Source organism: Frieseomelitta varia, unplaced genomic scaffold (genome assembly GCF_011392965.1).
Source record: "Frieseomelitta varia isolate USP_RPSP 00005682 unplaced genomic scaffold, Fvar_1.2 scaffold_759, whole genome shotgun sequence".
Taxonomy (NCBI): Eukaryota; Metazoa; Arthropoda; class Insecta; order Hymenoptera; family Apidae; genus Frieseomelitta; species Frieseomelitta varia.
Window position 1 is genome coordinate 352,206 of NW_025110544.1, and position 16,148 is coordinate 368,353.

Consider the following 16,148-nt stretch of genomic DNA (forward strand, 5'->3'; position numbering starts at 1 on the left):
CTCATACTTTCGTTCGCGGAAGAAGAGATCGCGCTGGATCGCGATTGCTTCTTTAATTAATCTAACAAGCCATTCTTCGCAAACTTGCCGCAAGAAGCGTGATTATTTCACACGTAATCACGTTGGAAGTCATCCTCAGTTCCCATTCAGCAAATTTTTTTTTACCACATTCAACGTCAGTTCTACCGTTTGATTCAATCTTGATACTCAACCTCGTTCGTTCGACTAATTTCTAAAACAGAAAGAACGACGAGCATCGAAAGTCCAGTCGCACGAATTATTAAACTACGCACAACACGTTTCACTTTTGAAAACTTGGTAGAAAAAGAATATTCCATTCTTTAAAATGAAAAAAAAAAAAAAAAAAAACTCTTCCCTCCAATAACAAAGCAACCACCGAGTTCAATCTCTTTTCTCTCAGCCTAGAGAAACTTCTCGACGTCATGTTGGCAATGGCCGGTTCCGTGCATTGGTCATCCGCCGAAGTGGCGAGCTCTGATTGGCCGGTGTGCCGTTCGTTTTAATGGCGTGGCGCGAATCGATGGTGGGGGGGGAGGTGCCAGCTTCAGAACGTTCAACCGTGGTCGTCGAGTGGCTGGTTGGTTTTTCATGAGAGTCCTAACCTGTCGGTTGTGTTTCGTCTGGTTTGCGACACTTCAGCTAGAGGTTAGCTCCGTCGTGTGTTCGCGGACGCGTGATCGTGTCACCACGTGAATTTATACGCTTTTCCATCGCGATCGAAGATCGATTAGCCGGGGACAACGCTCGAGAACGCGGACGGCAATGATGGAGAGCTGAGAATACGGTGCCCGAGTTTCGTGCATGAGGTAGGCGCAGCTTCTCAACGCGCGTACGGTGTATACGTGTTTGCCTTGTCGCGTGAAAATTTGGACATTTGGTGCTGGCTTAAGGGATTAATTCTCGCCGTCGAGTGTGAAGTGAAATACCTGCGGAATTAACCTACGAACCGAGACACAAAGAGAGTTGGGAGAATTAGACGCGCGATTATCAGTTCATTGATGGTTGATGGTGATTGGGTCATTTTTTTATTTTGTTTACTTCCTGATTTGATTTAAAATGTCAATTTTATCGCAATTTGTTCACTTTATGTATGTACACATTTGGCGAATACATTGTGCGATACTTGCAGCGTTGTTATTGAAATGAAAAAAGATCTAATGTATAAAATATTGAAACATATGATTATATTACAATAAACACATCCTGCGTCTGACGGACATAATTTTTTTCATAGTTTGTGGTTCTATATCGTTTATTTATAGTAGTTCGTAGAATGATATTCGTGACAATGCCAATTTGTTAATTTATTAATTTGGTTATAATATTAAATTAAAATTGAAATTGAAATAATGCAAATTGTTGTGCAGGTAATGTGTTGTAAATACAAATGTCAATGTCGAGTTAGAAACGTTCGATTAAAAAGTGTTGAAAAGGAATCTCTAAAACTATAATCTATCTACATCAGTGAACGAAGTACATATTTGTTGTATGTGGCAATTAATCTTTTAAATATAAACATATTTCTGAGCACTGATAAATGTATTTTTTCGACGGTTATATGATTAACTCTCCGCCTGCTGTGCCACAGTCACAGTTTTGAGCCAGCCGGACGACCCTAAATATGTATTAGTGGAATATCCATGTGAGTCAGAAATGACTCCAGCACCGGACGCTGAGGTTCAATAGTCGGAGGGTTAATAAACAGAGAGGAGACTGTTGATAAAATAATATTAGCTGTTCGCACAATATTCGATAAAAAATTAGCATTTTGCAGGCAGATATTTATTTGCCATTCATCACTCACTTTTTTTCTACGTGGCGATTAATCGTTCGATAAACTTCCGGAAGTGGTCAAATCTGTAATGAAATTTTTTTATATAGATTATATACTGAATAACGTAACCGATAATTGGAAATTTGCTGCTGTTGCTACAGTGAAGATTCGACGAGGATTAATACTGTCGTTTAATGCGTGACGATCTGCAGCTGGTCAGTAAGAGGTTAACGATATATTTCTGTGTGTAAGATTGCGCACGTAATCGTGTACGTGCGAAACACTTGAATTTTCGAGATAATCGGCCTCGAAAATTACGCTTCGCGGTGCGAGTAACTCCAAACTTTTAATCGAACGCTACGTGAAAGCGCAAATACGTTCAGAAGAAAAATTAAATTGCGAAAAAGTTCGTCGTCCTCGTTTGAAGTTTCTATCGTTTTCTCGCAGAGAATTTCGAGTCGTTCTCTGCTGAATTATATCACACGAGATTAAAAATCTTAGCTTTAAGTTGTTTAATTTCCCTTTGAACAAATTGCCCTTTGGATAGCTGGAATTTTTTTTCACTTCTCAAATTCCAGGTGGCTGGAAATTATTGAAAAGGAGGATACAAAGTTAAATTGGCATAGCGCTCTCTAGTTACCCCTCTTCCGTGTTAGAAAGCGCGTAGATACCGGATTTACGAGAGCTGCGCTGCATATAGATCTCGTTGAAATATTAACCTCGCCTTGAATGTTTAAACAGTAACTCTATCTTCGTCTCGAAAGCCTGAATTTAAACTTCGCTTGTTGAACTTTGATGCCTCTATCCGAGGCATCTAATCAGACCGTATTCCAGATTTATTTTTAGCGTTCGACGTTTTCTTTTTCTTTTTTTCTCTTTTCTCTCTAAAACCGTGTACGTATCAATTTCATCTAGAAACCAGACCTGAACGTTTGACCGCGACAACTGCGTCCCCTTTCCGTGTTCGCCCCGTCGAATTTCCAATCCGGCGTGGAGAATCTTCGAAAAGAGGCTCGTTTGCACCACGTCGTTCACCGGAAACCGGTTTCGCCGGCGGCCTTCCAAGAATTCCATTCCGCCTCTGTCGGCGACAGGATTATTTCATTTGCAATTCTTCTCGGATATTTGATAAACGAGATTCGGATAAATAAGGGAAAAAAAACACGTCACCTGTGTGTACCCTGTCTCAATCTCGAGCGAACGTGCCAATCACTCTTGTTCGCGTGTAATTACGTGAAAATTTATATAAACCCCGTCCGAGCCGACGGTTGGAAAAAGATCTCTCTGACAATCAAGCAGAATTCAATCGTAATTCGCTGTTGAAATAATTCTAGACACACGCACACACACACACATACACACAGACTCGAGTTCCACACACATGTGAAAGCAGGATCTATCGCGCGTGCTCGAAAGTGTCAGTGAACTCAGAATTCAGCCGCTAGGTAGCCTACACACTCCACCCCTCGTTCATTTTTCCTTTCACGATATATGGTGCGCGTGTGTGTGTGTGTGTGTGCACATACACACGAAGGTATAGTCTCTCCTCCGGGCAAATATCCTCGATAATTCGCGCGGCCAGCAAGGACGGTGCAAACTGTGGTGGACGAGCCATGCGAGACGGATGTAATTTCCGTTCTCGCATAGTCGGTCGAAGTGCAACGATAAAAGCTGACTATCGTAATTACCGGTGTCCAATTTCAGACGTTTGCCTAATGCTCACGTTACCCTTACATCGTACGCCGATCAAACGTCGCCGTGGCGCGCCCTCGCCTGTTTGTTTTGTCCGGGTTATAAACACGTTAATGGCACGGCGATAAATCACTTTTGAGTTTTAGGCCCTGCGCGGCAAATGGATTCATGCCTCCACCGGCAACAGAAAGCACGGTGTATTTCAGTTCCAAGTTGGCTTCCGTCCTCGAAATTATTCCACGTTGCATTTTTGCAAAATCATTCCTTTGTTATCATCCCTGCAGTTTTCGTCGTCTGTTATTCATATTTAACGATCGGACTATTCCGCGATCGGCGATCTTTATTTATACGTCAGTCGAATGCCGCACTCAACGTAGAGTCGTGATGCAAACGGGTTAAATGCAAGGATCGTTCCTCTTTGACCTAGTTTCGAGAGACGTTCTTTTCTTGAAAAAAAAAAAGTGGAAAACGCATCGTGTCACGGAACACAAAATGGTAATCGCCGTTCCATTAATCGAAACGATTTTCGTAATGAAATGAAGCGGGCACAGTTCCATTTGACGGTGCTAAATAATTGGACGTATTTCGCTCTCGTGTAAAAGGCACGAATACTTTTGTACGAATTGAATTTTAAATGCTCGTGCCAGTTCACCGAGTCGGTGAAACTCGATTTAACGAAATGCTGTGACAGAATGTGTATCACACTATTAGCATCTTAGCATCTTGTACATGTATAAAGACTATGTAACAAATGTACAGTATGTGTGTGTAACATGTACTCTGTTACAATTACACGTAACACGATACAATTATGCAAATTATCGCGTATAGTATCACATAACAGATATAATATAACAATGTAGCTATTTATATGCAACAATGATCGTTACTTAGCGATCATTTGGTGAACAATCATTTTAGTGAGCGTTTCATAGTCAGCAATTCAAAATAATAAATGTGACGTCCATATCACAGCCTCATTTATCTGAATACCGTATTCGATGAATCAAGTTATTGCAACGTATTGAAATTGGAGGTACCAACGTGTAAAATATTCCTAATTGTTTTTATGTAATCGCGTGTAATCACGTGAATCGATCTTAATTTCGATCTGCTCGCACGTCCTTGCGATCCATCCATGGTGTAACCATCTAACCGCAGGTAATACCGGCGTATCTGGTTTCCAAGAATAAAACAGTTGAAACTTAGGGATGCGAGACGCATCGGAGAGTATTTTTCAGATTTTGAACTCGAGGTGAACATAAAAAAACATTAACGAACAAAAGAAGAAAAGATCACATTCAAGTTAGATGAAAGTGTGATCAAATTGTGGTAATTAATAGAGGAAGATCATAGCAATTTGTCATAGTTGCCAGAGGAATTTCTCTTGAAAATAATTTATCATAGTCACTAGATAAAAGATAAAAAGAATTTTTTTTTCGGCAAGCCCTGACCTCGCTGTGAATAATACTGAACGTAGATTTATTTTATTACATTTGTCGTCAAACAAGTTTCTCCTTGGATTGTTGCACGTTCTTCAGTCACGAAAATTTATAAAAATGCTATCATTGAAAAAAAAAAAAAATATCTATCAATTTCACCAATAAAATTAATAAAATCAGTCGTTGAACTTCCCCGCTCGCTGATGAATGAAAGTATAAATATAATGGTTTCAAGAGTCAATCCCGAGGCGTTTCACGATACTTTAATTCACGGTATAAAGGCAGCAGTGGAACGTGGGCAAACGTGCAATTACGATTTTCCACGAACCGGTAGCTCGCTAGTTTTAACAAGGGGGACGAGAGATATAATTAAGAGAGATTAAAAAAGAGGGGGAAGACAAACGTAAGTGCGCTCTCCAGTCCTATGGTGTCCCGCTTTATATATAGTTTCCATCGAGATCTAGGAAATGAAAGCGTGTCACGCGACCGTCGCACCTCCCTCCCCTTTTGCCTTACAAACACGTGCACGCTAAACGGTTAAATTAATACCTATCTGTGCCGACATGTGTTCACTGGGAATTACGTTATCGTTTCTCGATCGATAAAGAAGATCGCGATAATCTATCCTAATTCGTATTTATGTGTACATAATTGGTATGTACACCGACACCTCTTCCCTGCGTTTAATATGCATACGGTTTATCACTTGATATGTTGTACGAACTGTCACTGTAGATAAAATATTATTCAATCAGATATCGGGTCTTTTTTGTTACTTGCTGATGCCAGAAAGATAAATCAACAGATAATCAACAAGTCAAAATTTTCTTCCATACCTCTGTTGTATTCTGAGTAAAATTAACTCGGATTTTTCGTTTTGCAGTATCCCATATATCCAATATTGTATGGTTTGCCAATGTTGCATAGAATAAAATTTTATATAATCGCGTATATTATATATATATAATGTAAAGATTTATAGTGACTGTACGTTACACATTTCACTGTTTTATTTCTCGCTCGTTAAGTCGAACGTTTTGTCGGTTTTGTCGTGCACGACCTCAGGTTCGATCAGGTTCGTAGAAACCTTCCGATTTTACGGAGACGACGAGCCATTATACAAGAGGATGTCTCGAAATAAAAGTGATGATCATCGACTTTCACTTGCATGCTACGTCGCGCCAAGACTAGCACTGGCTAGTGAATTATTCTCTCACGTTTCAGCTTCTCTTATCCCTCAGTCTCACTCTTTGTTTTCACTTCTCTTTAGAATTGATCAATTTCGTGTCACACGAATAAAAAAAAAAAAAAAAAAAATGACAAAAAAGTTTCCTAATCTGCGTGCTAACAGCGACTTTATGGTTCCTGGATTAGGTTTCACTGACATTTGATTTATCACAGTTGTAGCATCAGTGTGTGTCTAAATAATTAAATAATAAAACTAATTATTATCATTATTCGAAATATAAACATTACATCCACGCGTCCAAAACCATAAAGTCGTTGTTAGAACGCGTCCGAAGTATTAAATGATTAAGAAACCTTTTGGTTTTAACTTTTCAAGAGAGCTGTTAGGTTCTTTGGAAAGGTTTTACCTTCGTAATTAGTAGAGTACAATGAAAAAAAAAAAAAAAAAAAATGATCAAGATCAATTTTGCGGCAGGTTCTTTACATGTATTTCCATCAAATCGAAGGTGTAGAATTCAGCTATGCAGAAAAGCTTTCCTTTCCACCCTGTACTTGGAATTGTCGTGTATAATAATACCGTGGCACGAATTGTTTGCAGAGATGAGTGGTTCTAGACTTGGCAGGGGCCGGGGTGGTCGCCTGGCCGTGTACGGGGGTTGCGGGGTGGTGGTTATTCTTATAGTGTTTCTCTACCGCGCCACCACCTTGGAGATGGCCAGGCTTCGAGAACTTCACGTTCAGTGTGCTCATCAGCAGGAGGCTCTGGCTGCTCAGCTTCAAGGTATGAATCAAATACGTTGACCAACTTTTCAATGCTAGGATTATCGATGATCAAATTCTAAAATTTTCAAAAACGTGTCACTATAATTCTGGAAAATTGCGAATTACTGTAAATTCGATTTGGATTTACTTTGATCACTCTGGTGATTCTGGAAACTTACAGGACTGTACCGAAAATAAATTGTCTTGTTTTCAGTGATATTCGAGTACAAAGTAAGGCTGGAGAAGTCCCTGGCTGAGGAGAAGAGTTCGAACGCGGCCGTGAGGCAAGAGCTTCAGCAGCGCGCGTCGAGGGAGAAGTCGCTGAGGGACAAGGACAGCATAGAGGCGATGCAGAGGTTCAACTCCCTGCAACAGACTTACAAGCTGCTGCAGACGGAGCACCAGGACCTGCAGGAAGAGTGCAAGAAGCGCGATCAACAAGCTTTAGAAGACACTAGCAAACTGGAGACAACGCTCAGGGAACTTCGCAGCCGTATCAGGCAGGCGAGGCAAGACAAGGAGAAAGCCTTGGAACACCTGAAGAACAAGTTCCTAGAGCTGGACACGCAGAAAAACGAGTTGGAACAGAAGTACAACGACATGTTGAAGAGCAACGGTGACACCGACAGCACCATCGAGCATCTCAAGAAGGAGGTGTTTCAGTTGAAGCGCGAACTAGAAGAAGCCAAGGTGAATAGGAAATTAATCTTGAGTCTTCTCATTTCGATTTAGTTCAAAGATAGTAATCCTAAGAATTAAATGTCTAAGAACTAAAGAGGATTCAAAACTTCATGAAAATTCCATAATTCAGCCCTAAATTTCAGTTCCTGTTTATTTGAAATGTGAATTTTCTTCCCTTCAAAGGCTCTTCAAACTCTAAGCATCTGTTTCTTTGAGAAGAGCCTTTTTTTTTTTCTTTTAGGTTTTTGTAGCCTATTTTCTACTTATTTTTCTTCAATAGGAGCCTACTTTTTTTCAAGTCGTTGTAGTTTCTATTTATTTCTCTTCGACAGAAAGCCGCGCGGAAGGCTACTTCGCCAGGTCCGAGCGTGGCGAATCCGCGGCCGTCGCAAGCGAGACCCGCGAACGTGGAGAACGCGGGACAGCAGCCTGTTGATCGGTCGCAGCAGCAACAGGTAAGTCCGCAGACAAGTGACGATAAAAATCCGCAGCCGTTGAATGCGCCGATCGCTCAGCAAACGATCGAGGACCCCCTGCTGTCGAACGAGCAACGCCTGAACGAGATGAACGACGTTCAATTCGCTCAGAAGAACGGCAACATTGTACCAGTCGGTCCCAACGAGATGAAGGAAGCCGATGTGTTACCATTGCCCTACTATCTGCAAGAGAAACACCAGGGAAAGCAGAGCGAGCAATTCGTCATCAACGTGAACCAGATAGAGAGCAACAAAGAACTGAGACAGGTAATCCCGCCACCGAATCAGATCGATGACAGTCTCGGTGACAAAAAGTCATCGAGCAACCCGCCGGTGAATGAGATAGGTCGCAAGATTTTTGACAAGAAGGACCAGTCCGCCGTAGCGAATAACAACACGAAGAAAGTAGAGAGGAAACTGGAGAAAGCGCAGAACAATGTGGACGGGATTTTGAATCAAATTTTGAGGATGATCTGACGAAGAGGTTTAGTCGGAACTTGCGATCCCTCGTTGGTATTGTTTTCATTGAAAATACTGTGGGCAATTACGTTAATCGTGTTCCATGATGGCTCCTCTTGGAAAGGACATCTGTCAACATATTGCGCGAAGACCTGATGAATTTGCAGCTAGTTTCTTGACGATTGGGTGCAGCTTCTGACGTTAGTTGCGATGTGGCACTTGTTGAAGGTGTTCGAAGTGTTTTATTTTTTTTCTTGAGGGGAAGAGCAGAATCTAGGATTGTGTGATGAATTTTTAAGATTTTTAACATTGTTGTTGATGTCAAAGCAACAGCGAGCATAAGTGGAAAGATCAGCGTTGATACGTGAATCTTGGATGCCTCGATTGCGTGAGAGTGTGATAACGAGTGACAAATTCACGTATCGACTATGACTGTAGTCACCACGTTCGCTACCAGAGCGTATCTATTAATATAGATATAATATATCTATTAATATAGATATATCTATAGATGTAATTTTAATGACATAGTTGGTGCTTGGTGCTTAACCCATTGATGATCGAACTAGTTCACATTAATCGGTGAACATTTCAATGTTATCGCCGAAAATCGGCTGAAGATTCCAAAGATTGCTTTGATATTGTTAATCGTTAGTATTTTCCTAGATTGAACTAAAATGATTTATATTTCCTGGTCGTTGATGGGTAAAAAAAGAACAAATATCTGTCTGTTATCATTTGTAATAAAGGTGTATTGTACCCTACAAGGGAAAAGAAAATGAAGTTTGGCAATTTTGTCAACGTTTCTTGCAAGAACAAATTATCACATGACAGTCGAGAATACAAAATAGATAGATCTATAAATAGTTTGGAAAGTTCGAGGAAGTTCAAAATAAGTGCCTTTGAAGTGACATGATATGATTGATTACGATTGATTGATTGTTGGGGAACTGAGTCTCTTTCGATGTGATCTGCCTTATGATATTGAATTTACACATGCACGTAATTTGCATGGTTTGTACTTGGTGCTGTAGATAGATAATTTCTTTAGTTAACACGAGGGACCCGAAATTAATCTACAGAATTGTTTCTCCACTGTTGTTTTCAGCAAGTGGTTACAGATTGAACAGTATAGTACGATCACGGAAAAATGACGAAGACTATAAACAATCTGTTGCATGATGGGCTGATCTATTGATTGATAGTAGTATTTTGAAGATTACTTAGTGACTTTACTCGCCTTTCTTTTTCTATTAATATGTAATCGGTATTAAATATTTATTTATAACAATAATAAATGGAGCAAAAGAAGAGTTGAAAGATGAAACCCTGTGCAAACTGCCTTGGACAGATTGTTATCTTGCAAGGAATATCTACTTTCTCTTCTTGAATCTTGTACAACAATAAATATACTCGCGAAAATCTGAATTTGCAGAAATATACGCAATCTAACGATATATAATTTGACAATTCAAAAAGCTCACAAACTCAAGTCTCACTTGTGTACTTTTCAACATATTAGATTTTTCTTTGAAATAAAAATGTTTTAAATGTGCAATATCCTGAAGACAGAGTAACAGAATATTTTAGCAATTGTGTAAATGTTGTGTCCTTTTTTTTTCTCTTTCTTCTCTTTTTTTTATTTCGTATCATTGTCTTTTGCAATTTTTATAAACAAAATTAGAGCACATTAGTTTGTCAAATGACCACATGTGTTGTGTATGTTTCTCGTACTTGAAAAGTTCTTTTTGCTCGTAGCCTTTTAAAGCTTTGACAGTCTGATGAACGGGAAAAACGAACGATTTTTCTCGTCATTTTTCTTGGATGATTGAGAAAGAAAAACCAGTCATGTACATGTAGCTTGCAAGCTGTATTAAATGTGCTTGTATGTCCGTGTTAATCAATTAATAAATTGTTATTATTTTGATCTGCTTGCATTTTTTCTGGCACCCTTGCACAAACCTAACTAAACTGATCTGCTTCCTCGTTACTACTAGTTTTTTTGTTATTTAAATAAGAAAAAAAAAAAGAATAATTAAAAAGAAACATCCAAGTAATAAATCTCTGGTGAGTTGATTTGATTTTGTTTTTAGTAGATTCTTTCTTTTCCCTTTTTCTTCTCCAGTAAAACAGTAGTCTCACTAAAAAATGTGAGTGTTTTATATATTGTTTATTTTTTAATTAGAACGATTTGTTGAAAATGTTTTATTTTTAAATTGGTAATTAACTTTCCGAGATGCTTTGTTAGTTCATTTTCACCCTCTTTTGCGACATTGATTTAACTTAAGTAATATCTCAGTCTAGAACGACTCTGTCAATTAGATCATACCTTAAATCAATCAATATTTCACGCTTCAGCTTCTTTACCTTTTGTTGAATTTTGAACGTTGCTTTACAGTAACTTGCTCTGTAATATTTTGCTGTTGCTTTTCAGTTTTCAAAAGTCCTTTAATTAAAGCTGCCTTTTGAATAATGAAGTCACAGTCACAAGACAATGTCGAGACATCAATTTTTTAGAAGTTGAAAAATCATTTTTAGTGAAGTCTTCTTTCTGAAGTAGTTTTTCTTTTGAAGAGTGCATGCTTTGCGCAATAATTTTTATTCACACTCCTTCGTGACTCGAACACAAAAGAAAGGGAAAAGAAAGCTTTTTGTCGAAAGAATTTCAAACAGGTAAGTCAATTTTTGCAGAATTCGTTGTTTTTCCAAAATACTTGCTTACTCAACTCTCCCCTTGGCACGTAGAATTAGAATTTCGATTGTTCTTTCAATTTAAAGTAACGAATGTATACTTTGTTCGCTTATTTCATTGTACACTATAGTGCATGCACACGTATGAGAATAGAGTAGTACTATCAAAAATAACAAATCGCACTCTGTATCACAATTACAACGATGAAACGGATATTAGACTTAGTTCCCAATAAATAAATAAATAAATAAATAAATCGGCGAGTTATGGAAATTTGCATTCCACAGATGAAAAAGCAAAATAAATTTCCAATACGTATAACAAATAAATTCTCCACGAAGTAAAAATAAACACTCCCGAATCGGGACAAACATCAATGCTTTTGCTCGAACAAAATACCCAAATTTACAAAATAAAAATTTGCAACAACTGCCAAAGTAAATCTCGTTCGATCATAGAATAATTCACGTAATAAAAAAAAAACAACAAATGGAAAGAGAGAGACGGAGAAGATCGGAGGGAATTATTTTTTTCTAGAGCACGGTAGCGACCAGCTCGATGAAATCGATACCAGCCGTGAAGCTGGAGAGTTCAACGCCGGCGAGCAGCGGCAACCCAGCGTCCACGTCCGTGGACAAGGCACTTCCGGTCGCGAAACCAATCCCCAAGTCCAAGCTCCCCGTTGGCGTGCCGCCGATACCCGTGATGATCGATCAGAAGCTGGAGAACCGCGAGGAGCGGCAGGACGAGGTGGCCAGGAAGAAGGAGGAACCGAAACAGAGGAACAACAACGCGGACAGCAAGGAGCAAGATGGTGAGAACGGTATACTGGACCCTCCGCTTCCGGCCATTCCAGCTAGAAGATCCGACGACCAGGCTGCAGACAGAAGGGGAAACGGTTGGTTCAACGTTGGGCCAGGCGTACAGGAAATTGGGGACGAATTGAATCACGTCCGCCTACCTGGGTACGTGCTCCTCGTAAATTCAATGAAACTGAAGATTCATTTTTGTATCGCGTGCAAATGAGATGATTGTTCGCTTGATACTTTTCCACCTAGATCGCACAACTTTAAACACTTGGTCTAAGTACTAATTATACACTGGATTGTTTTTCATATATGGGCGCTTTCAGTTTGGACGCTGGTGCCGAGCGAATGGCCGATGTCGGCGATGATCAGTACGAGGGAGTCGAGTACGACAAAGAACCCCAGCAAAAGGACAGCGACTTGAGACTGGTTGAGGGTGAAGACGAAGGCGAAGGTAAGTAACGAAAAAGTCATTGCTCAACTCGTAATCTTCTCGTGTTGCTTAATCTTCTGTTTGTGCCTCTTCAGACGAGGACGATCAAATAGACTATCTTCACAACTTGAAGCAAGAGAAAAGGGAATGAAGAGGAGACACAACGAAAGAGGATTTTTGAGAGAACAATCCTGTTAACAAGGAAATCAATTACTGGGTACTAATTGATTTCCTTGTCTAATTAACGTCTACTGTCTAATCAGCGTCTACTATCGGTTAACTCTTTGTCTTGTCTACTACTTAAACGAGCTGACCGCGTCTGCTGACCTTCGTCCCTCGCGAGGAAGAGAGGAGGAAGACGGAGCAGGGATTTCCAACGATAGATGCACCGTTTTACTTTTTTACCTACACGATCTTCTGGAGGAAACCTCTCTTTGGAGGATCTAGCCGAGAAAGATTTAGATAGTCTATATACTCTATACAGATGCTATTTAAACAGCCACTGCTCGGCCAACCGTGGGTAGATTGTATTTTTATTCGGGAGCTCGTCGACTGGTTCGAGCGGTGTGCGGATAGAAAAAAAAAAAGAACAGACTGTATTTTTCTAGAGATAATTCTAAAACAACAAAGACACGCGAGTTATATGGAAAGGAGGCCTGTTGAAGCAGAGATTCGCTCTTTCATTGGCAGGAAAAAAGTGGAAGAAGGGATGACGATACTTCGTTTACTCGTTCACACGTTATTTGCGCATTTGACGAGACGTTTCTTTAAGAAATTTCTTTGGATATCCGTACGGCGAAGATAGTGTTTAACTGCGATTGATCATTTTTGTTACAACACACGATCAACCAAGTATTCAACAACTGAAAGTGTCCGTATATTTTTATACACTAATGGAATTCCAAGAGAGTGATTCTCTCTTGCTCCTTTTTATTTCGATTGCCAGTTGCACCTGATCCTGCGACTCGGGGCAAATGTTTCCTCGATGAGGCCGCGAAGAAGACATGCCTCTACCAGTGAAAGAGCCGATGGGCTCCCTTCGGGGAACCGCCTACGCGGAGTTGCGACTTAAATGCACTTATTACTTAATAAGCCGTCACTGCTGGACGATTCTTTTTTGAAATATGGATACTCGAGCACTTCGATCAGCCGACTGTTCTCCGACGTCGGAGCCGTGCAATAACGATCAAGGTACAAGGGTACACGTGATTTATTTATTGCCTATATCAGTCGTCGTTCCGGCGCTAACAATCAAGACTTAAACAGAATGAAAGGAACTAATTTTAAGGAATCTATCGAGGATATATAGATTAACATTTGTTATGACGTACATAGACATTTACTTATACACTGGCGCGAAGAAAAGTGATCCATATGTACATAAGAGTTTTTTTTTTTTTTTCATAATAAAAGATTGAGAGAAACCTCGGTTCTCTTCTTCATTCATCGCCGAACTTGGTGTCCAGACGTTGTGACCATCTAGGTTGTCAGTTTTTACAAAAAATCACATTTCCAGTTTACTTTTATTAGTTCATTATTATTATTCTTTTCGTTTTAATCTTAATATCACCATTTATTTATTTATTTTCTTTAAATGCGCGTGTCGCAAACGTTTCTCGTAAACGCACAAAAGCCTGCGATGCAATTTCAACACACACGGGACTGTGTTTTCAAAGTGTTCTACAATTATTATTACATATTCAACGTCTCTTGAATATATATCCAGTTTTTCCTCTGAAGATTAATGGGCATTATCGCGTAGTGCAGGTTACATAAAGGATAAATTACTCGGTATGTCATGCACACATGTGTAGCAGTGCGTTATTTATGTCCATGTTGATATGCCTGGAGAAAATATAAAATATCAGAGAATAATCTACACTGTCCCAATGACCTTTAACTGTGATACTCCGAGGACATTATCTTCTTTTTTTAGTAATGATTGAATAAACACGTACTGATCGATGATTATTCGAATCGTGTTGTACATTAAACGAATGGAAAATAAACCAGCCAGTCTGTAAAAATATTCCCATTTCCAATCCCGTGAATTACTAAATCTTCACTTTTGAACGGTATAAACAATTAATAATGTGAAAACCATCTACTGAAGTGAAAATGACAATACTCCCTGTTTGCCCGAACGTTTCCATCAACTGTCTGTGAAAGTACCACGATGAATCAGACATCGACCAAACTTAATTAAACACGGATCAGCCAACAAATTTCTCATCAATGTGTCATCTGTTTTCACATTTGTTGAAGATCATCCTTTACTCCATACCTATCATCGTCGTTCATTATTAAATTTTATACGCAGTCGATACGAATTTATTTTATTTATATTATTATTATATATCACCACGAGCGAAGAATGTTACACGGAACGGTGTGATTTTGTTGAACCACGCGGAACATAAATAATTGCTCGCTCGTGATTTTATTTGCCAATGAGTCAGACGCGCGCGTTACGCAAAGCCTGCAACGCGATACAACTGCGAGACGACCGTGATTCCCAGAATCGCATTTACATTGCGTCCAATCGTTACATCCAGCCATGAGCTCGAGCGATAACGCTCGATTTTCTCGTCTCTGTCTTTTTTTCTGGAATGTACAGGGCAGCTGCCTCTCCTCGGTATTTTCGAAAAATCCCAAATCGAAGAACAGCTTATTCTTCTTTCTTTTTATTGTTAAATGACGATATACTGTCAGAATCACAACTTGCGAAGGTTGAAGGTTGCGTTGATAATCAAACATGGATTACACCGATTCTTCCTTTTTATATTTGACTGAATTGTGTTTCATTTTTCATTCTATGTTGTATGTGGGAAGTGCAATGTTTGTGAAAGACGCAATTCTTTTGTATTTTTTTTTCAGAATGCGTGAAAATTAGTGTTGCATTGGTAATTGGGAAGACACTGAAGATTTTCTTCTTCGGAGATCTCCGAGTGTCACACAAAGAAAGAAAAAAAAAAACTATTCCAGGAAATAAGCTTTAAATATATAGAGGAAAATTACTATAGAAGATAATAAAAAAAAAATCTTTTGTTGATTCTGAGAAGAGAACGTACGGTATTATTACATAAAAGAGCGTAGAAAATTCGAAGAAAATATGAAAACACTCGATAAGAATCTTTCTCGAACTCAAAAGTTACTTCGCGAAAGAGAGTCTTTATTTTTCAGAATAATTTTCACATCTAAATCTTCTTTCTCCTTCGCGTTCAAAATCTAGGAAATATAAAAAGTACGAAATACTCGAAATTTAAACCTATATCTGCATTTATCCAAAGAAAAGAAAAATTTATTATCAAATTTGTTAAAAATAAGAAAAAATAGTCGAAATTTAAACCTACATCTGCATTTATCCAAAGAAAAGAAAAATTTATTATCAAATTTGTTAAAAATAAGAAAAAATACTCGAAATTTAAACCTATATCTGCATTTATCCAAAGAAAAGAAAAATTTATTACCAAATTTGTTAAAAATAAGAAATAATACTCGAAATTTACACTTACATCTGCATTTATACAAAGAAATGAAAAATTTATTCCCAAATTCGTTAAAAATAAGAGAAATACTCGAAATTTACACCTATATCTGCATTTATCCAAAGAAAAGAAAAATTTATTATCAAATTTGTTAAAAATAAGAAAAAATACTCGAAATTTAAACCTATATCTGCATTTATCCAAAGAAAAGAAAAATTTATTACCAAATTTGTT

The 16,148-nt window shown here is 38.7% G+C and overlaps 1 protein-coding gene and 1 long non-coding RNA gene across 3 annotated transcripts; one reads left to right on the top strand and one right to left on the bottom strand.

Annotated features, from left to right (window-relative positions):
• Positions 1-692: 692 nt before the first annotated feature.
• On the top strand, positions 693-13,854 carry LOC122535742 (Golgi integral membrane protein 4-like). Of its 2 annotated transcripts, XM_043667527.1 has the most exons (7): positions 693-827; positions 6,716-6,898; positions 7,094-7,569; positions 7,893-8,015; positions 11,725-12,152; positions 12,320-12,447; positions 12,522-13,854. In XM_043667527.1, the coding sequence occupies exons 2-7, from the start codon at positions 6,718-6,720 to the stop codon at positions 12,575-12,577; spliced, it is 1,392 nt and encodes a 463-aa protein (XP_043523462.1). In that variant the 5' UTR covers positions 693-827; positions 6,716-6,717; the 3' UTR covers positions 12,578-13,854. The 2 variants fall into 2 exon arrangements, 1 of the variants encoding a protein (XP_043523462.1); XR_006308244.1 differs by lacking the exons at positions 11,725-12,152; positions 12,320-12,447; positions 12,522-13,854 and adding an exon at positions 8,647-10,422 and having other exon boundaries at positions 7,893-8,613.
• On the bottom strand, positions 13,747-15,120 carry LOC122535745. Its single transcript, XR_006308246.1, has 2 exons — positions 14,385-15,120; positions 13,747-14,271 (listed from the first exon to the last, which is right to left on the bottom strand). It is a non-coding gene; the product is annotated as an uncharacterized LOC122535745 (long non-coding RNA).
• Positions 15,121-16,148: the final 1,028 nt, after the last annotated feature.